The sequence below is a fragment of the Oncorhynchus mykiss genome, chromosome 3 (assembly GCF_057628025.1).
Source record: "Oncorhynchus mykiss isolate SJ-2025 chromosome 3, ASM5762802v1, whole genome shotgun sequence".
Lineage (NCBI taxonomy): Eukaryota > Metazoa > Chordata > Actinopteri > Salmoniformes > Salmonidae > Oncorhynchus > Oncorhynchus mykiss.
The window spans coordinates 56775302-56802780 of record NC_143024.1 but is presented as its reverse complement, the minus strand read 5'-3'; the positions used below and the strand labels follow the sequence as shown (position 1 = coordinate 56802780).

At 41.0% G+C, this 27479-nt stretch overlaps 1 protein-coding gene across 2 annotated transcripts in view; it reads right to left on the bottom strand.

The window, feature by feature from the left end:
* The window catches only part of LOC110520011 (3-hydroxyisobutyryl-CoA hydrolase), a 50762-nt gene that overhangs the window by 22857 nt on the left and 426 nt on the right, over nucleotides 1-27479 (bottom strand). Inside the window, exons 2-7 of one of the 2 annotated variants that reach the window (XM_021596969.3) lie at nucleotides 21662-21704; nucleotides 21261-21392; nucleotides 20132-20216; nucleotides 19910-19990; nucleotides 19634-19686; nucleotides 3713-3791 (exon numbers count right to left, since the gene is read on the bottom strand). In XM_021596969.3, coding sequence (XP_021452644.3) covers nucleotides 3713-3791; nucleotides 19634-19686; nucleotides 19910-19990; nucleotides 20132-20216; nucleotides 21261-21392; nucleotides 21662-21704 — 473 coding nt within the window. Of the gene's footprint in view, nucleotides 1-3712; nucleotides 3792-19633; nucleotides 19687-19909; nucleotides 19991-20131; nucleotides 20217-21260; nucleotides 21396-21661; nucleotides 21705-27479 lie in introns of both variants that reach the window. The other variant, XM_021596968.3, reaches the window with a different exon arrangement.

Sequence of the window (27479 nt, the reverse complement as noted above, 5' to 3'; positions counted from 1 at the left end):
TCTTTAGGCTATTGATATCATCTGTTCTTTCTCATTAATTAGTCCTCTGGCTACCTTACGTTTCTAGGCTACTCAAATAAAAACGTCATTCATTGTTTGATCTGGAGAAAGCCATGAAAAGTGTATCCTTAAGTCATATTCATGGAGAGTAGGAAGTAAGTGCAGTCAAAAACGTGATTTCCCCCGATGTTTTATATGTTTTCTTATACACTATGAGGTTGGAAAAATACTATGACCATTTGAAAATTATGTTGACCCTTTAGGGTAACAGCGGTTTGAAAATTATTAATAGAACAATAAGAAAGTAAACCTCTGGCAATAAACATCACGTACAGATGAATGCGACTCTTGGTGGCAGTAAGAAAACACTGACATCCGCGACAGTAAGAAATCCATTGCCATCTGAAGCCCATTCAACATTTACTTTTTTTATTACATTAATTCTTGAAGCTAGGGGGCACTATTTTGATGTTTGGAAAAAAAACGTTCCCAAAGTAAACGGCCTATTTCGCAGGACCAGATGCTAGAATATGCATATAATTGACAGCTTACGATAGAAAACACTCTAAAGTTTCCAAAACTGTAAAAATATTGTCTGTGAGTATAACAGAACTGAGTTTGCAGGCGAAAGCCTGAGAAAAATCCAATCAGGAAGTGACTCTTATTTTGAAACCCCTGTGTTCCTATGCATCCCTATTGATTCATTTTTCTATGGCTTCCCTAAGGTGTCTACAGCCTTTAGACATAGTTTCACGACCATGAACGACCACATTACGTAAGTGGTCAGGTGGGGGCTCTCAGAGTGATTTTTGCGCAAAAGAGAGAGGCGGCCATTGTTCCTCCCGGTCCTAGTGAAAAGCCAACTTTCCCGGTTGATATATATACACCTTGAGGATTGATTATAAAAAACGTTTGCCATGTTTCTGTCGACATTATGGATATAATTTGGAATTTTTGTCTGCGTTGTCGTGACCGCTATTTCCGGTGGATTCCTGGGCATAACGCACCAAACTAACAGAGGTATTTGGATATAAAAAATATCTCTATGGAACAAAAGGAGCATTTGCTGTCTAACTGGGAGTCTCGTGAGTGAAAACATCCGAAGATCATCAAAGGTAAACGGTTAATTTGATTGTAAAGCATAATTTCAAAATCTGAGACGACAGGGTGATTAACAAAAGGCTAAGCTGTGTTTCGCTATATTTCACTTGTAATTTCATGAATATTTTCTAGTAATATTTTTTGATTGGTTGCTGATGACAAATATACCGGATCCGGGATGGGTAGTTCTAAGTTAATACACTTTAATACACTCATACACTTACAATGATGTTCTGATTCTTGCTTTAACAGTCGCTGAGATATGTTGGTTGTGATCTCAGCAAAAACATTTTTTTTTGCCTATAGCAAAAGCTAGCCAAAGAGTCATTTTACTGGTGTAAAGTGCTCTTTAAGCATAACATAGTTGATTTTAGATAACGACACAAACATTACGCAGGATATTCATAAGAGCCTTCAAATTCAATTATGATCCAAAAGTAATGTGAAATGCACTCCTAAGAAAAATTTAAATCAAGGCTTTTTTTTTTGTTTTGTTGGCGTTCTTTAAAAAACTCCACCTTGTTCTGCAACCAACTTGCAACTCTTTTAGACTATTTTAATTGAAAACAATAATATTAAGGTACTTAACTGTTACCCAGAAATGATTTGATATTGAGATACAAACGGTTGCATTGGCGTCCATTATATATATATAAATAAAAGTTTCAGTTATAGCCAAATGCCCATGCACTGACAGAGAGAAAAAAAACAATGGTTGTGACTGGACATTTTGCGCTACTTTGGTGGAATTCTCCACTCTGTCTGGCCTACATTCCCCTCTTTGCGTTCTGTAGGCTATATGACATATTTATTGAAATAGGCTCCAGTAAATAGGAATAGGCAAATTACACTGAATGTCACTTGTGTGCTGCTCTGCTGTGCGCTGCGAGACACGAGTTCAAATAGGCTAAACCATCGTCTTGTCACGTCAAGATGTTGTCACCATCGACGCTGGCTGTCAATCACCGTCGACAGACAATGCTATTGTAATATCGCCCCAACCTTAGAGGTGATTGATAAAGACCGAGCACACACCATCCTTCAGAATAATTATTGACAATATACAAAACGGTCACAGTCCAAAACATAAAGACATTTCAATTTGATTCAGGAACATGCGCTGGGTTCAATATATGGCCCTCAAAAAGTTTGAGAAGATTATTTCGAGATTTTGGGACAAATGCCCTATAGCATGTGTAGACTGAGAGTTACAAAAATAAACAAACAATTCCAACTTGCTTGCATGGAGTGGACATCCACCAGAACTAACTTAATTGCTGTGAGAAACCCTGAGATAAGACTAGCCAACGTAAGAGGGGAGGCTCATTAACCATAGAAGAAGAGTACCATTTCAGACATTATGCATCTCTATGGCCTATTACTACAGCGTCGATATACAAGATGACCCCTTTCACGGCAAACCACACTGATAATTACAGGCTAGTACAAAACCTGCCAAAAACACAGCAAAGCATCTGGATCGATTCAGAACATGTCCTCCGTCGATGACTGTGCTGTTCATCTTTGTACAGTATAAGAGAGCCACTATGGCATCAGCCAGTATGGTGCGATTAGTAAAGAAAATCATCAAAACATAACAGACAAGCTAAGAAACACCCGAAATGATCTGGGACACATTATCACGTGTGGTGCCATGAAAGCTTTCTATTGTGCATTACAATCAATCGTCTCAGGAAAAGTGGCCCATCTTCGACAATCGAGGAGTGTAAGGTGTCCATTATGCCTAGTGGAACAGTTTCTGGGCAACCTCACACCTGGCAACATGGCACAAAGTGCAAGCGGGTATGAGTGACTGTCCGAGACCAATGATCGACACTGAGGCTCTGCGTGAGACTGGCCTCAAGCATTTGAATGATCGCTTGATTTGCCTTTGGCCACGTGGCGAGCATTCCTTCCTTCCATCGCAAGTAGTACCCACTAGGTGATAATCTGCATACCCTCTTTCACACTGCATAACTTTATATTGTCAGTTTCCACATAAAACAGTATTTTCCTATGGTTCCCAAGGTCCCCATAAACACTTAAAATAATAAGACTGATATAGCCAAATCAATTTGTGCACTTAGGTTAATATTCAGACTTTAGATTCGGATACTTACTGTAGTTTGAGAAAATAAGACAGATTTTGACCTCAGAGTTAAACAGGTAACAAGCTATTGCGTAATTAGCTAGGTGTTAAGATTTTTTTACTGCTAATTACTTTTGTCACTTGAAAAAGAAAAGCCGCACACACTAGGAGCTCAGATGCAATAATTTAAAAGTGATAACCTAATTACCAACTAATTACTTTGTCACCTGAAGTGTGACCATATAACTGAGGAAATATACTGCTTGGTGGTATGAGATGGTCAAATAATTTTCTCATGTTTACATAATAACTGCACTGAAACAGCTACAGAACAGCCTGTTGGCCTGTTCATATCTGGCTGATGATGATGATGCTCTTCTTGCAATGCTTAAGTCTGCATGGCCCATTTATTATTAATGCACTGGAGCGACCGTGCAAAGCAAGGCAACACACTCGCAATAACATGAGCCAAACATGGACCTAGGGGGAAGAAAAGGGACGGATGCCAGTAGATTGTCTTACCGATTGCCGTCTCCGGCATGGCGAACAGAGTCTTCTCAGTGGCCACCCGAAACCGCCCATGGACCGAGAGGCCCACACCCTGAAAAGCAGAGAGAGAGTGAGAGTGTTAGAGTGAGAAAGAGAGGGGAAGATCATGAGAGAGGGCATATTAATTAGAGGACTAGAGACAGAGAGTGAGGCAAGAAAGTGGGAAAGTGAATAGATGAGAGACAAAGAGAGAAGATGAGAATGATGAGAGCAAGAGAAGAAAGGTTAAGTGAGGGACATCTAACAATTTATCTATGGATATGAGTGATGTGATTGACGGAGAGGTAGGTAACAGATTGGAAATGTAGACAGAGGTAGAGGCCAGGCTATGCCCTTTGATCTTCTGTGTATGTGTGTGTGCGTGTGTGTAATGAGCCTCCTAGAGCACTATTGAATAGAATGGAGCTGGAGGGGATGGCTGTAGTTTAACGGGCTACAAACCAACTGTGCTATTTTGTGTGTTTGTAACTTATTTTGTACATAATGTTGCTCGAACTGGACAAAGATGTTTTTCTTTAATGAATTTGACGGGATAGGATATACTGCTTCTCTGAGACCAGTCCCAAATCCCAGTCATTCGCGTTAAGACTAAAATACAGGGGGGGGGGGGTACCTTGTGAATGGGTAATCCGCCCCTACCATCAGTTCTATTGGCCAACGTGCAATCACTGGAGAATAAACTGGATTATCTCCATTCGAGACCATCCGACCAACAGAACATTAAAAACTGTAATATCTTATGTTTCACCGAGTCATGGCTGAGGACGACATGGAAAATATACAGTTGGCTGGGTTTTCCATGCATCGGCAGGCCAGAACAGATATGTCTGGTAAAACAAGGGGTGGGGGTGTGTGTCTATTTGTCAATTAGAGCTGGTGCGCAAGCTCTAATTTTAAAGAAGTCTCAAGGTATTGCTCACCTGAGGTAAAGTAACTCATGATAAGCTGTAGACCACACTATCTATATTTTTCGTAGGCGCCTATTTACCACCACAAACGATGCTGGCACTAAGACCGCACTCAACGAGCAGTATTAGGCCATAAGCAAACAAGAAAATGCTCATCCAGAAGTGGTGCTCCTAGTGGCCAGGGAATATAATGCAGGCAAACTTAAATCCGTTTTACCTCAATGCAACCAGAGGGGGAAAAAAACAACCTCTAGGCGACCTTTACTCCACACACAGGGACGCTGACCATAATTCTATCCTCCCGACTCCCGCTTAGAAGCAAAAACTTAAGCAGGAAATACCAGTGACGCGCTCAATACGGAAGTGGTCAGATGACGCGGATGCTATGCTACAGGACTGTTTTGCTAGCACAGACTGGAATATGGTCCGGGATTCATCCAATGGCAAATCCAAATACGACACAATTTCAATCGCACTCCACACTGCCCTTTCCCACCTGGACAAAAGGAACACCTCATCACTAAGCTAAGGACCCTGGGACTTAAACACCTCCCTCTGCAACTGGATCCTGGACTTCCTGACGGGCCGCACCAGGTGGTAAGGTTAGACAACACATCTGCCACATTGATCCTTAACACGGGGGCTCCTCAGGGGTGCGTGCTTAGTCCCCTCCTGTACTCCCTGTTCACCCATGACTGCGTGGCCAAGCACAACTCCAACACCATCATTAAGTTTGCTGATGACGCAACAGTGGTAGGCATGATCACCGACAACGATGAGACAGGCTTTTGGGAGGAGGTTAGAGAACTGGCAGTGTGGTGCCAGGACAACAACCTCTCCCTCAACGTGAGCAAGACAAAGGAGATGATCGTGGACTACAGGAAAAGGAAGGCCGAACACGCCCCCCATTCACATCGACGTGGCTGCAGTGGAGCGGGCGGAGAGTTTCAAGTTCCTTGGTGTCCACCTCAACAGACTATCATGGTCCAAACACACCAAGACAGTCATGAAGAGGGCACAACACCTTTTCCCCCTCAGGAGACTGAAAAGATTTGGCATGGGTCCTCAAAAAGTTCTACAGCTGCACCATCGAGAGCATCACCGCCTGGTATGACAACTGCTCGGCGCTACAGATGGTAGTGCGTACGGCCCAGTACATCACTGGTGCCAAGATTCCTGCCATCCAGGACCTATATAAGAATAATAGCGAAGACATCAAAACTATGAAATAATACATATGGAATCATGTAGGAACTTTTAAAAAAGTGTTAAACTGCGTTTGAGCTCAATCAGTTGTGTCATGACAAGGTAGGGTTGGTATAGAGAAGGTAGGCCTATTTGGTAAAAGACCAAGTCTTGGCAAATGGCAAAACAGCTCAAATAAACAAAGAGAAACGACAGTTTATCATTACTTTAAGACATGAAGGTCAGTCAATCCGGAACGTTGCAATTACTTAGAAAGTTTCTTCAAGTGCAGTCACAAAATCCATCAAACGCTATGATGAAACTGGCTCTCATGAGTACCGCCACAGGAAAGGAAGACCCAGAGTTACCTCTGCTGCAGAGGATAAGTTCATTAGAGCTACCAGCCTCAGAAATTGCAGACCAAATAAATGCTTCAGAGTTCAAGTAACAGACACATCTCAACATCAACTGTTCAGAGGAGACAGCATGAATCAGGGCTTCATGGTCTTATTGCTGCAAAGAAACCACTACTAAAAGGACACCAATAAGAAGAAGAGACTTGCTTGGGTCAAGGAACAAGAGCAATGGGCATTGGACCGGGTTAAATGTCAAAATTTGAAATGTTTAGTTCTAACCGCTGTGTCTTTGTGAGACGCAGAGTAGGTGAACGGATGATCTCTGCATGTGTGGTTCCCACCATGAAGCATGGAGGAGGTGGTGTGGTGGTGCTTGGTTGGTGACACTGTCTGTGATATATTTAGAATTCAAGGCACACTAAACCAGCATGGCTACCACAGCATTCTGCAGCGGCACACCATCCCATCTGGTTTGCGCTTAGTGGGACTAATCATTTTAAGCAGGACAATGACCCAACACACCTCCAGGCTATGTAGAGGGCTATTTGACCAAGAAGGAGAGTGAGAGTGCTGCATTAGATGACCTGGCCTCCACAATCACCTGACCTCAACCCAATTGAGATGATTTGGGATGAGTTGGAATGCAAAGTGAAGGAAAAGCAGACAACAAGTGCTCAGCATATGTGGGAACTCAAAGATTGTTGGAAAAGCATTCCAGGTGAAGCTGGTTGAGAAAATACTAAGAGTGTGCAAAGCTGTCATCAAGGCAAAGGGTGGATACTTTGAAGAATCTAATATATTTTGATTTGTTTAACACTTTTTTGGTTCCTACATGATTCCATGTGTTATTTTATAGTTTGATGTCTTCTCTATTATTCTACAATGTAGAAAATAGTACAAATAAATAAAAACCTTTGAATGAGTAGGTGTGTCCAAACTTTTGACTGGTACTATATGGTAAGAGAGACTGCCGTCAGCCCAAGCTCATTTTATACAAGTTTCCTCTCAGTAAAAGATCAGTGTAAAAGAGAAGCACATTGTTCACAATACATGGCCATTGGTTAAGAACAGCTGCACAGCTCCCTTAATCTTAACATGATGTGGAAAGCCTTATCTAATCTTTAGTTGTTCTATTTGGCGATAAAGGTGATTTAAAACATTGGTAGATGTGCACAGAGCACATCAGCATCTGCTCTGCATTGATGATGTCTGTGAAAGAGCACGTAGAGTCTAGTCTGCAGTGAGTCCGTGACTACAGACAGGCAGGCAGCTGGCTAACAGTAACAATAAACAGTGAGCCAAAACAAACACATAGACGACCCCAACCACCCCGGGTAAATCTAGGGGTTGTGTGACAAATGGCAGTGCAGATTAAACAACCTCTTATCAACAGAAACTGAACAGACAACTCTCTGGTGTTGACCGGGAGATATGTAGCTCTGATGTGACGTGAGAGCCCCCAATTGACAGGCATGACCTACAACAGACAATGACCCTTGAGCTGAGTCAACTCTGCTTGGGGTAGCTTCAGGGACACGAGGGGGCAGCAGCCCAAAGAAAATTAGGATATGCAGTATAGGAGACCTTTAAGGAAATAAAAGCATAGAATGACATTGAGGAAATGACGAGATGATGGGAGGAGACCTTGGTAAGGAAAACAGAACTTTACTAGTTGATTGACCTGCCCTGACAGAGTCAATGGTCCCCGGAGGATGGACATCTTTTACCGTAGGTCTATAGAGCAGTCAGTGGTGATAAGTGTCATGGTTAATGTATCAATACCTCCGTCTCCTCCCAATACATTCCAACACGCACCCTTGCAGCAATTCAAATCAATCACATTTTGCTGAAGGCCTAAAGCGTCAAGTGATTTCTGTCGCACTGAAGGATGATTTATATACAAGGACCAAATTAGCTTGTAGATAGGGACTTCTACATCATATTTGACCTCTCTAACTAGCATGAATTTGTGTATGAATCTATATTTCATGAAGTTCCGATTAAATTTTTTATAGAATGTACAGGGTAAGGCTTATTTATGAAGTGTTGTGCGTGTAAATGGCCGTTGAAGGACATGCTCCTTGTTTGGTTCCCTGAGTCATTCCCATCAAATCAGGACACCAGAGATAGAGAAGCCATTAACAAATGGATGGAATTTGAGTTGTCTGTCTAGCCAGCTCTAACCAGGCTTTCCTCCGAAGTGGAAAATACCACCCATTGACATGGCTGTGCAGACTCTGGAGACGGGAGTGGAAAAAGCAGATTCCCCCCTCCCCCACCAAGGTTCAAGGAGAATCCTTAACAGGATGGAATCTGAGGCCGTATATCTCTCGCCTTTTTATAAACGATGGGAACTGCTGGTCGGAATGAAGAAGCATGAAAGGGAAGCACTTCGTTTAACATTCCATGAAATGAAATCATACCCATAAAAGTAAAAGGAACAACATGATCTATCGGTACCACCATATTACACGTCCAGGGTACTCGGGTTTTCCTGGGAACATGGGACTTGTCAAATATACAGTGTAGCCCAGGACTAGCACGTTCCTCACATTCTACCGCTTCATCAGGAGTCACTGGGTTATTCTCATCTACAGTATAAAGCTATTAATACCCTGCAGAAGGGTGTTTTTCCACACCTTTATAGGAAAAAACTTCTCCATAAAACACAATGAAATATCCATGTGGGTAGTAGTTATTTTTCTTTTTTGGGGGGGGTCCGATCTGACTCTTTATGCCACTTTCACTCAGCTTTGCATCTTTACTTTAGTAGTTAAGTTGTAGTACCCTACTGCTCACTAGAATGGCATCAGAGGCAAAGACAATTGCTAAGTATTCCCTTTGAAGTAAAAAAACAACTGCAGGATTTGACCACAGTTCATTACAATCCTCTGGTCTTTGTGTGGAATAACATCTCCATTATCTGATGAAAGCAGGAGAGAGGGGCAGGCTAATCTAACTATGACTGAAACAAGGTTAAGGGATTTCCTTGTCTTTTCAACAGGAGTCTAAATGAAAATGAAAGGAAATACCCTGAGGAGAAACTAAGGGGTCTCTGTTAGAGCCGACTCTCCCTAAATGAAACCCACAGATAGTATTACAGAAACATTAACGAAATGGAAGGCTTTTCCCCCGGGAGGTAGGTAAAGATCGCATACACACAACTAACCAGTGCCAAATCTCAATCAATGAGCAGCCATGACTCCCAAGCCTTAGCCACAGAACAGTCCTCTCTGGTCTTCCCACAATATTAGAGCCTTTCAATAAATATGGAAATGTACCGCACTCTTGAGAAGGAGCTGAGTGCACTCTACCAGCCGTTATTGTGGTGTAAGCACTTCTCACACAACCACGGTCTTGCTGTTTCAATGTAAGGCATAGATTTAATAGTGGCTTTCATAGTGCGACTAGTTTTTGGATTCAGAGTTTGTGTGTGGGGTGTGAACGTGTTCTCGGTCTGAGCTGTCAGCATGAGTCAATCCCCCATTTCACCCATCAGACTATAAAGTCATGCTTGGCAGAGGTTTGCTAAAAAGATGATCAAAAGACCTAGCCGTCTTAAGATGAACACACTAAGTGTAAGTCGCTCTGGACAAGAGCGTCTGCTAAATGACTAAAATGTCAACCTGATGTTGTCTTTCCTGTAGCTGTACTCTGTTTACATAATCGACAGCAGACACAGGATAAGGAACTGGGATGATCTAGCTAGAACGTCACTAAAATGTTACCCTCTGAACGGAGTTGGGCATTCGTCATGCCGTGGCATTAGATCATCTGGTATTCATCACCGCATCACCTTCGCACACGTGCCAGTAAGCCTTTACATCACAAGGAAAACTAGCCTGGGGCTAACACGGGATCAGTGCTAAGTAACTGAACACAGTAAAGGACCCCCTTTGTTAGCATGTGGCTTTATTTAGTCCCAATGGAAGGGCTGAGGGGTCGTCCTCATTCTGCAGCCTCACCCTAATCAGACACAGACATATCACAACAAGTGGGATGCGTTCATTATGAAACACGGAGGGACTACATGGACTTGTCCAATAAGAAATTCTCATTTACAGTTTTAGTTGGAAGTTTACATACACCTTAGCCAAATACATTTGAACTCAGTTTTTCACAATTCCTGACATTTAATCAGAGGAAAAATTCCCTGTCTTAGGTCAGTTAGGATCACCAATTTATTTTCAGAATGTGAAATGTCAGAATAATAGTAGAGAGAATTATTTATTTCAGCTTTTATTTATTTCATCACATTCCCAGTGGGTCAGACGTTTACATACACTCAATTAGTATTTGGTAGCATTGCCTTTAAGTTGTTTAACTTGGGTCAAACGTTTCGGGTAGCCACAAGCTTCCCACAAGTTGGGTGAATTTTGGCCCATTCCTCCAGACACAGCTGGTGTAAGTAAGTGAGTCGGTTTTGTAGGCCTCCATGCTCGCACATGCTTTTTCAGTTCTGCCCACACATTTTCTATAGGATTCAGGTCAGGGCTTTGTGGTGGCCACTCACAATACCTTGACTTTGTTGTCCTTTAGCCATTTTGCCACAACTTTGGAAGTATGCTTGGGGACATTGTCCATTTGGAAGACCCATTTGGAACCAAGCTTTAACTTCCTGACCGATGTCTTGAGATGTTGCTTCAATATATCCACATAATTTTCTTTCCTCATGATGCCATCTATTTTGTGAAGTGCACCAGTCCCTCCTGCAGCAAAGCACCCCCACAACATGATGCTGCCACCCCCGTGCTTCACGGTTGGGATGGTGTTCTTCGGCTTGCAAGCCTCCCCCATTGTCCTCCAAACATAACGATGGTCATTATGGCCAGTTATATTTTTGTTTCATCAGACCAGAGGACATTTCTCCAAAGAGTACGATCTTTGTCCCCATGTGCAGTTGCAAACCGTAGTCTGTCTTTTTTTATGGCGGTTTTAGAGCAGTGGCTTCTTCCTTGCTGAGCAGTCTTTCAGGTTATGTCGATATAGGACTAATTTTACTGTGGATATAGATACTTTTGTACCGGTTTCCTCCACCATCTTCACAAGGTTCTTTGCTGTTGTTCTGGGACTGATTTGCACTTTTCGCACCAAAGTACGTTCATCTCTAGGAGACAGAACGCGTCTCCTTCCTGAGCGGTATGACGTCTGCATGGTCCCATGGTGTTTATACTTGTGTACTATTGTTTGTACAGATGAACGTGGTACCTTCAGGCATTTGGAAATTGCTCCCAAGAATGAACCAGACTTGTGGAGGTCTACAATCTTTTCCCCGAGGTCTTGGCTGATTGTCCCATGATGTCAAGCAAAGAGACACGGAGTTTGAAGGTAAGCCTTGAAATACAGGTACACCTCCAATTGACTCAAATGACGTCAATTAGCCTAACAGAAGCTTTTAAAGCCATGACATCAGTTTCTGGAATTTTCCAAGCTGTTTAAAGGCACAGTCAACTTAGTGTAAGACCCACTGGAATTGTGATACAGTGAATTATAAGTGAAATAATCTGTCTGTAAACAATTGTGCACGACACAAGTCATTTTTCTAACAAGGTAGATGTCCTAACCGACCTGCCAAAACTATAGATTGTTTAACAAGAAATGTGGGTAGTGGTTGAAAAACTTGTTTTAATGACTTCAACCTAAGTGTATGTAAACTTCCGACTTCAACTGTACATTTTTTGTTGCGTGCCCTAATGACTATGACCCAGTATTGGGAACTGTTATTTAACCTCACTAAGTGATTAATCGAACATCCGGATGCGAACCGTTCCAGAAAAAGCATCTGGAGGTTTGGGAAGAATGGCTGATTTGATAGACTACAACGTCTGGCAGCCACCAGCAGCCCCTCCACATCCTAATAAAAAATTTGAATGAACAAATGTCGAGAGAACTGCTGAAAAATCATGCAGACTTAGTAAAACAAGCAGTTCAAAACCAAAAATATCACGCTTTATCGATCCAATAGCGAGCGTCAGCTAAGATCAATTGTCACATGCAGTAGCGAATCAACCTGACACTACATCAGCACATTATCATCATCAACAGAAGATAATGCATGTTGCTGCAACATCAAAGGCTCAATCCCATTTAAATGTTTTGCTTCCTCTACTGTTTTGCCTATATGGCCTTTTCATTTGGGCAAAAGTCTGTCCTCCAGCCCCTCTCTCCTCTGTGACCCGGAAACAGATAGGTGGTTGAGGAGATGCAAATGGAAGCGTGTCCTCCTCTCCTTGACAGCCACCTTTTGTTAAGGGCAGTAATGTGTATCCTACCGGAGTCCTTTGAATCAGATTTTGTTTTGTCGGAGAAGAAAACCATGCACACGTTTAAAGAAAAATATGCTACTTATCATTTAAACTATAAAGTGTCTCGAACAACAAACTTAATTTTATTTCGGGATACGCCCCTGTAAATGTAATTTGCCTGATGACAAGCGAGTGGAGAAGGATAATCTAATTTCACACTCATTTCAAGCGCATTTGTCCGTCCACGTCCCTCTCTGCCTCTTCTCGGTAACCTTTGAAAAGTAGGCGAGAGAGGACACAGGGGTTGAACAAATCCAAATGAGGAAAAAAAAAAAAACTATGTAGACATTGCTGGGTGAACATTGCAGGCAAGCACATCAAACAAGGGGTAAAAGCAAGGGTTAAGGGCATGAAATGCAACCATAAGAATACACCTACAGAGTGATTCCTCACAAAACCAGGACAAAAGACGACCATGATTTTGGAGATGGATTGTTGACATGTGTTTGACATTTGTATGTAAAAGCATCATTGAGAAATAATTGATCACAGTTGGCATTCAGTGCCTTCAGAAAGTATTAAAGTATTCATACCCCTTGACTTATTCCCCCCCCCAAAATTGTTACAGCCTGAATTTCACATCATATTTTTTTCTTTCACCCATGTATATACAATACCCCATCATGGCTGTGAAAACATGTTGTTAGAAGTTTTTGCAAGTTTATTGAAAATTATATTAGTATTCAAACCCACCAGTCAATACGTTAGAGTCTGTAAGAGCTTTGCACACCTGGATTGTACAATATTTGCACATTATTCTATTTTAAATTCTTCAAGCTCTGTCAAGTTGGTTGTTGATCATTGCTAGACAGCCATTTTCAAGCCTTGCTATAGATTTTCAAGCCGATTTAAGTCAAAACTATAACTAGGCCACTCAGGAACATTCAATGTTGTCTTGGTAAACAACTTGAGTGTATATTTAGGCGTGTGTGTCGGGTTATTGTCCTACAGAAAGGTGAATAAATCTCAGTGTCTGGTGGAAAGCAGACAGAACTAGGTTTTCCTCTACAATTTAACTGCGCTTAGCTCCATTCCGTTTATATTCATTCTGAAAAACTCCCCAGGCCTTAACGATTGCAAGCATGCATATCCTTAACATGATGCAGCCACCAATATGCTTGAAAATATGCAGAGTGGTACTCTGTAATGTGTTGTATTGGATTTTCCCCAAACATAACCCTTTGTATACAGGACAAAAAGTGAATAACTTTGCCACATTTTTTGCAGTATTATTTTAGTGCCCTGTTGCAAACAGGATACATGTTTTGGAATACTTTTATTATGTACAGGCGCCCTTCTTTTCACTCTGTCAATTAGGTTACTATTGTGGAGTAGGCCTACAATGTTGTTTATCCATCCTCAGTTTTTTCCCCATCACAGCCGTTAAACTTACTTTCTGGTTTCATGGTGAAAACCCTGAGCAGTTTTCTTCCTCTTCAGCAACTGAGTTAGGAAGGACCCCTGTAAATTATTAGTGACTGGGTGTATTGATACACCACCCAAAGTGTACTTAATAACTTCACCATGCTCAATGGGATCTTAATGTCTGCTTTTTTCGTCTACCAAAAGGTTTCCTTCTTTGCGAGGCATTGGAAAACCTCCCTGGTCTTTGTGGTTGAATCCATGCTTGAAATTCACTGCTCAACTGAGGGACCTTTCATATAATTGTTTGTGTGGGGTACAGAGATGAGGTAGTGACTCAAAAATCATGTTAAACACTATTATTGCACACAGAGTGCAACTTGCACATTTTTACTCCTGAACTTATTTAGGGTTGAATACTTATTGACTCAAGACATTTCAGCTTTGCATTTTTTATTGATTTGTGAACAATTCTAAAAACATAATTCCACTCACATTATGGGGTATTGTGTGTAGGCCAGTGACAAAACATCTCAATTTAACCCATTTTAAATTCAAGCTGTGAATTCGGTGTTACCCAGGCCTTCTTTAAAAGGTGCAATATGCAGAAATCACTCTGTCATTTCCCGGTTGCAAAAATTCTAATAGTTCGCCTAATTCCAGTTTATGTGACAAAACAAGCAAGTATAGTGTAGAGAATTATTGTACCATCTAAACCACTGTGAAATATTTTCAAAAACATGTATTTTCAGCTGGTGTACAAAACAAAGTAAAAGACGCAAAAACGAAACATAAGAACTGGAAGCATAGAAATAGCGCACATAGAACAGATGAGAAATCTATAAATCCATTTATATGTCAATTTGGTCAAAAAGTTACATATTTTTTATATTTTTATTTAACCAGGCAAGTCAGTTAAGAACAAATTCTTATTTACAATGACAGCCTACCCCAGCCAAACCCTAAAACAGGACGATGTTGAGTACCACTCTGCATATTTAGTACCACTCTGCAAATTTTCAAGCATATTGGTTGCTGCATCATGTTAAGGGTATGCACAACGCATCACCGGGGGCAAACTACCTGCCCTCTAGGACACCTACACCACCCGATGTCACAGGAAGGCCATAAAGATCATCAAGGCCAGCAACCACCCGAGCCACTGCCTGTTCATCCCACTATCATCCAGAAGGCGAGGTCAAAACAGGTGCATCAAAGCTGGGACCGAGAGACTGAAAAACAGCTTCTATCTCAAGGCCATCAGACTGTTAAACAGCCACCACTAGCATTGAGTGGCTGCTGCCAACATACTGACTCAACTCCAGCTCACTTTAGTAATTAGTAATGGAAATCTATGTAAAAAAATGTATCACTAGCCACTTTAAACAATGCCATTTAATATAATGTTTACATACCCTACATTACTCATCTCATATGTATATACTGTACTCAATACCATCTACTGCATCTTGCCTATGTCGTTCTGTACCATCACTCATTCATATATCTTTATGTACATATTCTTTATCCCTTTCCACTTGTGTCTATAAGGTAGTAGTTGTGGAATTGTTAGCTAGATTACTCGTTGGTTATTACTGCATTGTCGGAACTAGAAGCACAAGCATTTCGCTACACTCGCATTAACATCTGCTAACCATGTATATGTGACAAATAAAATTTGATTTGATGTTGGGCCAATTGTGCACCGCCCTATGGGACTCCCAATCATGGCCGGTTGTGATACAGCCTGGAATCAAATCAGGGTCTGTAGTGACGCCTATAGCACTGAGATGCAGTGCCATAATGTTTCATCTGTTAGTGCTACAAAGCAGACATTGGTGTCACATGAGGCTTTTCCGCTTGCTCTGTAATATGAGTAGTGTTTTGATTCCATTCACTTTAAAACATTTTTTTAGTTTTTATTTTATTTACATTGATTCATAAATATTGAAAAAAATTACATTTTGGATTTGGTTAATGTTTCAATATATTGTTGAACATAAAATACTGTACGGGCATATCGAAGTTCTAGAGTGGGATTTCTGCTACTTTTACAGTGATGAGCCATGTGAAAATGTATTCAAAAAATGGTCACCCTCTGCTGGTGATTTGCAGAATGTGCAATGATTCAAGTAAAAAGGAGGGCTGCCTACTATTCCAATTTGTATGTATACAACGGGCCATAACTTTAAAACTAGCACTCTGGAACTTTGATACGCCCGTAAAGTATATTATGTTCAATAATATATAGAATCATTTGTCAAAACAGTCTGTTTTTCCAATATTCATGTTTATATTTTTCTATATTCAAAAATTAACATAAAACAAAGGGGGAAAAATACTACTCATATTGAAGAGCAAGTAGTAAAGCTTCAATACGACACCGATTTCTACTTCGTAGCACTTACAGACTAAACATTATGGAGTCTTAAAGGAGGCCTGGGTAAGGCCAAAATGTCACAAATATATTGACTTTAATTATTTTTCAATTATGCTTTCAGATACAAATGTATGTCAACAATCCTTCCTCCAAAAGGACCATTCAATGGATTGCATTTTGTGGAAAAGTGAGGAATCGCTCTACAATGTAAGACCGATACTGTCTTCCAAATGCAGGGATCAGGTGAAATTGTGAAAACCCTATTTGAAAGTGTGTTTTGTGATAGGCAGGCAATGTTTAGTGAAAAGAGGTGTGAGGTGTCTGGATGGAGTTTCATCGGTTAACAGTGCTAATAAATTGTGTCAGTATAGCCTAGCCCAGTGGCTCTGTTGTGTTTGATTAGGCCAACAGGTAGTCCTCGTTTGCTGCGTTAGACCGAGATGTGGGAACACCCTTAAAAATCTGAAAGGGCAATAAATCAAGCCCTTATTCAGGACAGATGGTTCTGATCGGACAGGGCTTAAAACTTCCATTAAACTACTGCTTTCCACCATCCAACCACTGAATTTATGCATTTTCCCAGTCGTCTATCGCTAGACATCCATACCTTCACCCCCATGGAAATATGCAGTGAACAAAAGTGAAGCACTAAAGTATAAACAATAGTGATGTTGAGGGCAAAACATACTTTAGAGGACTTCTCAATCCAAAGAAGATTCCAAGGAGCGCCCCTTACTGGTGAGTAAGTCATAGACTGTTCTCTCTGCTACCGCACGGCAAGCGGTACCGGGGCGCCAAGTCTAGGACCAAAAGGCTCCTCAACAGCTTCTACCCCTAAGCCATAAGACTGCTGAACAATTAATCAAAATGGCCACGGGATTATTTACATTGACCACCCCCCTCCATTTGTTTTTTTTTACACTGCTGCTACTCGCTGTTTATCTATGCATAGTCACTTCACCACTACCTACATGTACAAATGACCTTGACTAACCTTACCCACGACATTGACTCGGTACCGGTACCCCCTGTATGTAGCCTCGTTATTGTCATTTTATTGTGTTACTTTTTATCATTTTTTACTTTAGCGTATTTGGTAAATATTTTCTAAACTCTTTCTTGAACTGCACTGTTGGTAAGTAAGCATTTCATGGTAAGGTCTACAAATGTTGTATTCGGCGCATGTGATAAATAGTTTGATTTTATTTGTTTTAAGTCTGACCCTGCACAAGGAGAGTTATCTGAACGTAGCCTGCCTGAGTCCAACCCTTTCATATTCCACAAGAACATTGACATAGCTGTGTGTGTGTGTGTGTGTGTGTGTGTGTGTGTGTGTGTGTGTGTGAGAGAGATTTTTCACAGCTTTCTGTGACTCCACCCTGCCAGAGGGATACCGAGAACAAACACACGACACCATTGAACCCGATAGACACACGCATCTCGTCTGTGCTCAGAGACCTCGGTGGGCAGCCGTGAAACATGCAGGACACAGAGGATGGGCAGGGACCAGGGAGGAAGAGGAGGCGACACACAGCTGACAGTCTGACAGATGGGTGGGACTATTGTCACAGTGTCTCGTCCATCATATATCACTTCTAGTGACAGGCTGGGCAAAATAATGCACTACTACTGTAGAATTACAGACGTGACTTCACAAGGATCTGTGTGGATCGAAATGTGTTGTTACAACAAGGTACGTATAAGTGAGACATTCTATAGTCCTATACTCCAAAACGATCTACTCATATAAAAAAAAGATGGAGTGGCTTGTACTCTAATATCAGAAAGACCGATAACGGTATGCTTTCATGGCTGTATTGACTGCCTTAGGCATCAGCTCAGGGTATGATTACCATCTGTGTAATTCTAGCTAGTGTCTCTCCTCCTCTAGCAAACTGCAGGACAACAAGGTATTCATTCCCATTCCAAGCGAGTCTAACAGGAGGATGAAAGAAAAAAAACAAGTGGCAGCAACATGCTCTGGTCTACGCCACTTCTCATCCTAACCAATGAGAGCCCAGCTAGGTATCAATTCACAATAAAAGGAGCTGGTCAGGACTACAGGATGTAAAGCATATGACTGACACCTGCAGGGTGGTCGGTGTATTACCACTCACAATGAAAGATTAATCTTCGGCCATAGGCCCCTTTTCAGTACAGACACACTGACCTCAGGCACTGATGCTCTCAATTTTTTGAAAGACCACCATCGCTATCTGTGCCCATTCAACAGCCTAGATTTACGTAGGTATTACTTCTCATACGCTTACGATTATTGCTTGAACAGTCGCTAAGATCATGTTTGGTTGATATCATTGCAAAATACCTATTTTGGATGCAGCAGTTGTTAGCTAGAATGTTAACGCTCATTGACCTAGGCAGTAGTTGAAGTTGGGTTGAAGTGCAAGTATAATGCAGTTCATTTGCGATGATGACACAAAGCTTATATTAAGGTCAACATTCATACAGGCCTTAAAATTAAATTATAATCCCAAAGTAGTGTGAAATGCACTCTTAAGCTACATGTAAAGAGAGGCTTTTTTGTTTCCGGTCTATGAGAACTCCCCCATGTTCTGCAACCAATATGGCTCACGTCGCCCTGGTGCAGCAATGTTTGCAAACACACAAGGGTGATGTAAATTTATAGGGACAAATTAAACTCTAGAGCAACTTCATTTGGCCTCCCAAGTTTCCTGAGCAAAAAAAATGCATACAAATAATATCTATTCTTTTTGGGGGAAATGAAATACTGTAAAAACACCAGCAAACCAGCTCAAAGTGATATCATTTTGAAAATCGGTTCAAAATTATTCCCAAGCATAATAGAGAGACATATGTCTAACGGTAGTCTAATGCACGCACAGTACAAGTGTTTTCCACCAAAGGAAAAATCTGTCCTTGTTTGTGGTACATTGTCATTTCAAATAAACCCGAAACTGGGTCACTGGCAATGGCTCAAAGGCTTAGCATTCTCACTTTATTTCTGCATACAAAAAGGGACATGATATTCACGAAATGACAGCATATTCAAATACCCATTCTAGTTTGGGAACCAACCGGTTACCCATTTGCCATTTTGTTGGGTTTTGCCAAACCGCGTTTGGGTTGAGAGGCCCTCCCCTCCTACCCCTATGTTTTTATTTTGTTCCATCATTTTTTTTTCCCTCCAAGAGAGATTACAGAGACAAGCTGCCGTGACAGAATGACCACCAGGACCACACAACATCCCTGCCCCTCTGATCCCAGGAAATCGTGTTAATCGTGCCCTCTCATGTCGCCATCTTGTGGTGAAAACGTGCACCACAGCAATAACATGCAATGTCATCTATCTGTATGCTTGGTGACCTGGGCCAAAAATTGTAACCAAATTTTTTTAATTTTTTTTTTAAGATACTCACCCCTCCCATTGTTATCCCATCAATAAGGGCCACATATGGCTTCTGATATGTTCCTTAAAAGATCAAATAAAATATAAGTCAAAACAGAACAGATAGACAAAAGGAGAGAAACTGGTGCTCCCAAAATACTAAACATAACTGGTCTCATCAGAGAATGGTCTGTTCTTGTAGATTCACAACGAAAACCAAACGTTTTGTAATACACAGGGATATTGTTTGTTCTAAAATGTTTCCCCTCTACCAGAATCATGGAAGAGGCGAGATTGGGACACGTACCAATAGTATTGTTCAGGATGTATTCTTCACGGAAGAAGTTCTTAGCAAGAGCATCTCCTATCTTCCCTGCTTCAGTCACAGCTAGGAAGAAATGTGATTACAAAATGCACTCAGTAAAGCACAGAGATAAGACACTTTTGAAAAGGAAGATGACGACATATTCAGTACATATCAAGATACTGTGCGAGTATGCGTGTGTACTCTCGACAGTCTGTTATTTACCTCTGATGTCTCCACCAGCACAGAAGGCTTTCCCACCGGCTCCTTTGACAATAACAATATCAGTCTCCTTGTCCGTCTCCCATTTCTACAATGGAACGTGCAGCAGATTCAAAACAGCTTGAGTACATTATGTGGATCAAGTCAATTCTGACTGCTATCCAAGTTTACACGTGGTACATTACAAGGTGTTACATTGCCCATTGCAATGCCCATGTAACCCAGATCGCATTCAAGCTAAGTATTTTTTGTGTTTAGACATAGAAGCATTTCCAAGTTCCACTTTCCATTGACATTAGCCCTTTCCACTCATACCCGTATACGGGTTAGAATTGGCAGATTTGGGTAATGAAAAACAACCTAAATTAATTTGGAACGTAGCGGCGGTACAGTAACATGCTATACATGACGTCAGAGCTCCGGGTTTTGACTGACAGCCGATCTGAACGTGAGCCCCCATCCCTTCCGGTAAATTGTGCATCTTTTGCAATTTTTTTGTTTCCTAAGTGAGGAAAACGGCGTAAATTCGGATGACTATTTATTTTCAAAGATGAAACATTGAGGATTATAATAAATACCATTGCACCTACCCCACATTTGTCAGGAATAGTCTTATCGTGTTACTGAATGTATCCAGAGTGTTTTCAGATTTTGTTATCAACAAACGCAGCGAAAAGTACAGTAAATGTAAAATGTACATAAAATCAACAGTGTAATGTTTGGATTCAGTCTTGTGAACTGTTGTGTACTCACCGTTGGCCTAATAATTTTCGCATTATCTCCAAACTGTTCCCTTTCAATTGCTACCATGGTTATGCATATGCTTCTCATATTTCATCTGTAAGAAACTCTTCAATTTATCCTTATCCATATAGGCCAATTCCCATGAGTGTAAAGGGTTAAAAACAGGTTTTGAAACATTTGAATTTGCTGAATGCAACCTTAAACGCTCCCGTTTACCTTCTGTGGCTAGAGGCCTTAACAGTAAGCCACATTTAACAATTTGCCACGTTTAATGAACTACTCCTACAGATCGCTGCCGTTGTTTGCAGCAGGACTGATATTATTGCCTGTCCTTGCCCCCTGTCCCAGTGACAGGTAGCCTAGTCAGTGTTAACCAACTAACGCTCACCTTGAGCTGGGGGTACATGAGTCGTATCATGTTCATGTTGAGGGCGTTCAGGGCTTTGGGGCGGTTCAGGGTAATCACCCCAGCATTCCCCACTTTCTCCACCAGTATCTCAGCTCCCGCCTGGCTCGTCATCTGCTACCAAAAACACACACACAGAAAAAAGGCAATGCAACACAAGAAAACACATTTAGGTATAGCAGTAGGACGAGCATGACAGGTTTGACTTAAACTCCTGACCCAAAGGAAGAGGATTTCTATTCTATACAATAAAGTGGTGCTGTTACCTACTGTAGCTATAGCTTAACGTGTGTGTCCATCTCTCTCCCCTTCACTTCTGTGGAGGGAGTATTACCACACATATAGCTAGCTAAATGTCTTACAGAAAAATTTGAAGTGCTTACCATTTGCCCTCGAATTCTTTGCAATCTGCAGAGGGACCTAAATCTAAAGACAATACAAGAAAGATGTGAAAATGGTGAGATTAAACACTATGAACACTAAACTTGGACATAATAACCTCTTATTAGGCTGGGCGAACCTGATTTGGTGATTGCTGGTATATCGTCAAAATAAATCAATTGCAACTCGTTTTTTTGGACTCATTCAGCAGTTTTTTTACCTGATTAAGTACAATACCATTGGAAATTTATGATGAAGGTAGAATGCAGCCATCATTACTTGTATTTTTTTTTAAAGCATCTTATAAAACTGTACAAGCACCAAAAGCCATATTGTTTTGACAAGCGGCAATAAATCACAAATTGATTAGGTGGAAATCTGGTTGTTACACGCTGTTGAAACTAACACAACAACAAACAAAACATGGAAACAGGAGATTTTTTCTCTTCTCACAGGTTAGAGGACAATCGGCAGGAGACAGTCAGCTATATTTCAGAGTGTTAGATTTTGATACGGGGGTCGCCAAAACAGAAAGGGAAACGCAGCGCTGTTTTGTCAATTACTCATATCAATTTCACATTGAAATCAATAGAGAGAGAAGGCGGAAAATCAGGATGGACATTCTGTTAAAACTAGCACAGCTCAAAAACCACACGGAACCTGGGAATTTTAGTGGTAGTGGACAACTCGTAGAAGACAACCAGCCACACTTTGAAGTGTTGCTTTATGATTGAGGTGGGTCACCAACGCACTAAGATTAACGCAACACTTGTGTGTTAATCACTCATATCATTACATATTGAAATCAATAGAACGAGGGCAACATTTTTTGGTTGTATGTTCTGTTTAAACGTACATTATACAAAGGTCACATGGAAATGTGGAATAACATATATATATATAAACTTCCAAGGATCATATAAACTACAACGCGAAAAGTACGGTTTACTTCACTTTTAATCATGTCAGCACAGGTAACAGTCATTTAGTCTTTCTTTAATTTTCATTCTTACTCTTCCCAATTCACTTAAACTATATTACTTTACTTCCCATGGGCTTCACCAGAGTATCCCCTAGTGGCTGGAATACAACTGTATTAAGCCCCTTACATATACATTGGGTTTATCTAACAGGTTGGTTAGATAAACATTTGTTGAAGGCTGCTATCTATATTTTGGAATGGCGGATGTTGATTTCGGGAGTCTGCCAAAGGGAACAAACCACTTTTTCAAACGAATCACGACCCACCTTAGAATATCAACAGTGACAACGGTTGGCTGCTATTTAAATGACAGTTTGACTGTCTAATCCGTGTATTAGTATGTGGCCAGCGACATTTATAGAGCGACCACTCCAAATGATTTGTGTCATTTGAGAAATACATTTTTTATAGTTCTAAGTCCTGCGACCCCCCATCACTAGTTTAAGCATTGAGATAAAAAAAAAAAGCTCTTATGCACAATTTAACCAGGTGCTCTAGAAAGAGCTCCCATAGTGACTGTGCAGCAGCCAATTCATTCGACCTCCCTACTGTTATATTGGCTCACAATGTTAGAGGACAAACGGCAGAAGACAAGGCTTGATTTATTTAAAAAGCTTTTTTATTCTACCTTGCATTATAATAAGGACTAGCTAGAAAGTACAGTCTCTTTGGAGAAACACAATTTGAAATTGGAAGACTAAAGCCTTGTTCACACTGCAGGGCTTAATGCTCAAATCAGTTTGGTTTGCTAGCTAGGACACCAGCACACACTAACCTTCACACTGTGTACCGGTGTCCCCTAGCCTATCTAGCTACCAGCCTCTTTCTTCTTCGGTGGTGGGTTTTCAGTGGCTGCCAGGGCTTGACATGAACTTTTTTAGCCACTTGTCCTTTGGACACATTTTTTACTTGTCCAAATGCTTAAGTCACTTGTCCCAACAAAAAAAGGTATGTAACACCATCAGCCAAAAGGGTGACTGAAAATGAGTGAAGTATATATATATAGTAGGGATTAAAAATAAATAAAATCAAAAATAAAAAGTTAACTAGGAAAGTCAGCTAAGAACAAATTCTGCAGACCCATAGTCCACTTGTCAAACTTGTTCCACAGAGGGCTGAGTATTTGCAGGTTTTCGCTCCTCCCTTGTACTTGATGAATTAAGGTCACTAATTAGTAAGGAACTCCCCTCACCTGGTTGTCTAGGTCTTAATTGAAAGGGAAACAGAAAACCCAACAGACACTAGGCCCTCTATGGAATGAGTTTGACAACCCAGCCATAGACGATGTTATCGCCCCTAGCAGCCATCCAAAATAAAGGGGCAGATTATTTTTCTTTTTTTTCACACTACAGAGGGCAATATCGGTCACTAATAAAGGACTAGTAAAGCCCCAATGCAGTACTTGTGAGAAAAATAAAAACATACTTATTTATTAATCATAAAAATAAAAATAAATCAGATTTTTCAGAGGGTGCTGCAGCACACTCAGCACCCCTATTTTGCTCAGCTATGCCAATCTGGCTACCCGTGTGTGCAGAAGCAATCTGGCTACCTGTGTGTGCAGAAGCAATCTGGCTACCTGTGTGTGGAGAAGCACACAGATGGAGCCAGTGACATAGTCAAAAGCAACTCTGCTGTTCTCAGAACAGGATAATTATAAACTGATTCACATTTTTCCCTCATCTTCCGCTCATATTAGGCCTAGGTTACTATATGCGTTGTAGGTAGGTTGCACAGTGCTAAAATAATATGGAAATAGGCCTAGCTCAACTATGCATTTCTTTCATAAGCATTCCTCAGCTGTAGCCTAAGTTCTTTTGACGACTCATTTGATTTTTCCATATTGGCATTGTTTGCTCAATTTCACTTCTTGTGGCCTAAAATATTTGTAATTCAAAATATGTGAATGAGAATAGCATATACTCCGACTAATTGTTCCCATTTAAAAGCTTCAACTTTAGGCCATTAAACACTGTTAGTATAGTTTGGAAATTCCTCTTCATAACTTTAATTTCTCTTAATGCTTTAATGATATTTCAGTTAGTAGGATTAGGCTTTTGGTCGTTGGTTTGCAATAACAAGGAAGGATTTATTTTCTGGCCACGCATGCATAATTTCTGTCTTAAGTTTTTTTTTTTTTATTATTTCTCATTCGATGTTTATATCTTGCTATTGCTTCTTTTGTCTCTCGTTATTACCTTAGGCCTCCCATGTGTTGGGAGTTATTTAAAAAAGCACTTAAAACTTTGAGATAGAACTAGGACTCCGTTTGATTCATTCATTGTTTGATCATGAAACAGCATGGCAGGAGAAATCTAAGCATGCAATTAAACCGAAAGAGTTTCTTAATAGGCCAAGTCATATTCATTTCAAATTGAGAGAAAATAGAACATTTGGCCTTTTACAAAAATCAGACACCCGAGTGTCTGCTATAAAAATAGACTTTGGCTATTGGCCCAGATCATCCAACATTCGACAGGGAGAAGAAAAAACAAAATTGTGACCGGATATTTTGCGCTGCTTTGGTGGGACTCAGCTCTGCCTTTGTTCTCTTGCTTTGTGTAAATATAAAATATTTATTGAAATAGGTTATAGCAAATAGGAGTATAGGCAATTTACTCAGGATATCAACCATACACTGCCCTGCGGCAGCACAGCTGCCTGATCAGAGTAATTGTTTGATATTGTGATTTATTTTTTACTTGCTCCGGACCAGCCTTAATGTCGAGCCCTGGTTGGCATCCAAAGTAGGTGCATTTCCGCCACCGACTGTGCTGGAGTATGAGCCAGAGAGCGATTAGCAGCCTCAATGGTGTGGGCGCAGCATAGTAGGTGTGGCATGTAGTAACCGCAGTCAGCAGATACACATTATTGGTCCAAACAGCAAGTTACTTTTGACCAAATAGGATGTGCGTGTGTATTCAGACAGCAGCCATTTGCTGGCATGTCTACGCTAGTTGTCATAGTAACAACGGGTGTGCATGCAGTGGTGTAGGCTGATTGGTGGTGGTGCTCATGCTTCCTATCACTCAAGAGTTGTGTAGCAAGCCAAGGTGACAATGCCTGCCATGAACGTTTCCCAGTTGCTTTGAATGTTAAAAATCATAGTGTAAGACCACTTTTAAACGCCTCAAAGGATAAGATTATTGAACTTTCAAAACAAGTCATTTTTTGGCTAGCCACAGCAGTCAATTAGCTAGCTAGGTAGCAGTTTAGCCCATTCATGTGTCTGTAAATAATTAAGCTAGTTAGCTACCACATGTTTTTTTTTTTCAAAACTGTCAGAGTAGCTAGCAAGTAAGATATGCCAAATAACAATCTAAAAACCACTTGTGGGCAAAATAAAGTCTTATTTTCACATGGCCAGGAATCAGATTTGCATCGGATTTCAAACCTATGAAGGTGGTTTGAAATGTGGCTTGAAATATGATTCCATGTGCTTTTTGGCTGTTAACACAGCAGGAAAAATATCAGATTCAAATCAGATAAGCAAACAATTTAATTTGAGTCACTCCCATGTGAACAAGGTTTAATGGGTTGATGATTGCAATGTCAAGATATTAGCTACTGTAATCATGCATGGAGAGTTGAAGCACCATTGGGCAGCAACACAACACAGTATACTCAGACAAACTATTATACTTTTTAAAGTACCCCTTTTTCTCCCCAATTGGTATTACAATCTTGTCTCATCGCTGCAACTCCCGTACAGACTCAGGAGAGGCGAAGGTCGAGAGCCGTGCGTCCTCCGAAACACAACCCAACCGCAGTGCTTCTTGACACAATGCCCACTTAACCCGGAAGCCAGCCGCACCAATGGGTTTGGAGGAAACACTGTACACCTGGCGACCGTGTCAGCTTGCACTGTGCCTGGCCCGTCACAGGAGTCGCTAGTGTGCGATGGGACAAGGACATCCCTGTCGGCCAAACCCTCCCCTGACCCGGACGATGCTGGGCCAATTGTGCGCCGCCCCATGGGTCTCCCGGTCGCGGCCAGCTGAAGCCAGAATCTCTAGTGACACAGCTAGCACTGCCTTAGACCACTGCGTCACTCTTGTCACTCGGGAGGCTAGACAAACTATTCTGACAGTGGATTTGTGGGCCTGGGGGAAGAACCTACTGTTATGCTTGTTTACACTGAGCTGCACTGGGGTCGGAACGCAATCATGGTTACATCCCACGCCGGCTCCACGGCAATGATGTATCTAAACCCTGGATTGCGGATGCTATGTATTGGGCTTTAAAGCCACCAGTTGACCATATTGGCACTCCCGAATAGAACCAGTCCTCTATTACAATGAATGGAATTCTATTGCATTTCAATGAAAAGTTTCAGGCACAAAATTACATGTATTTAAGTATTTTTTGTACATTTGTACATTTGTACTTAACCAGGTAAGCTATTTGAGAACAAGTTCTCATTTGCAACTGCGACCTGGCCAAGATAAAGCATAGCAGTTCGACACATACAACAACACAGAGTTACACATGGAATGAACAAAACATACAGTAGAAAAAAAGAAAAAAAAAGTCTATATACAGTGAGTGCAAATGTTTTAAAAAAAATAATGAATGTTAGGCTTACATAATAATTTTGTAAGCATTAAGGTATGTAATAGAAAATAAATGCATTCTATAGCTTCCAAAAATATTTTTTACAATTGAGTACCACCAAGATGGCTGTGTGGTAGCTTCAATACAAAGCCCTCTGTCAGTCAACCAGGGTTTATACACATACTCGTTACATGGTGTCTAAGTGTAACCATGATTGCGTTCAGACCCCAGTGCAGCTCAGTGTTAACAAGCGTAATGGTATTGTCAGTATCTTCTGAAAAACC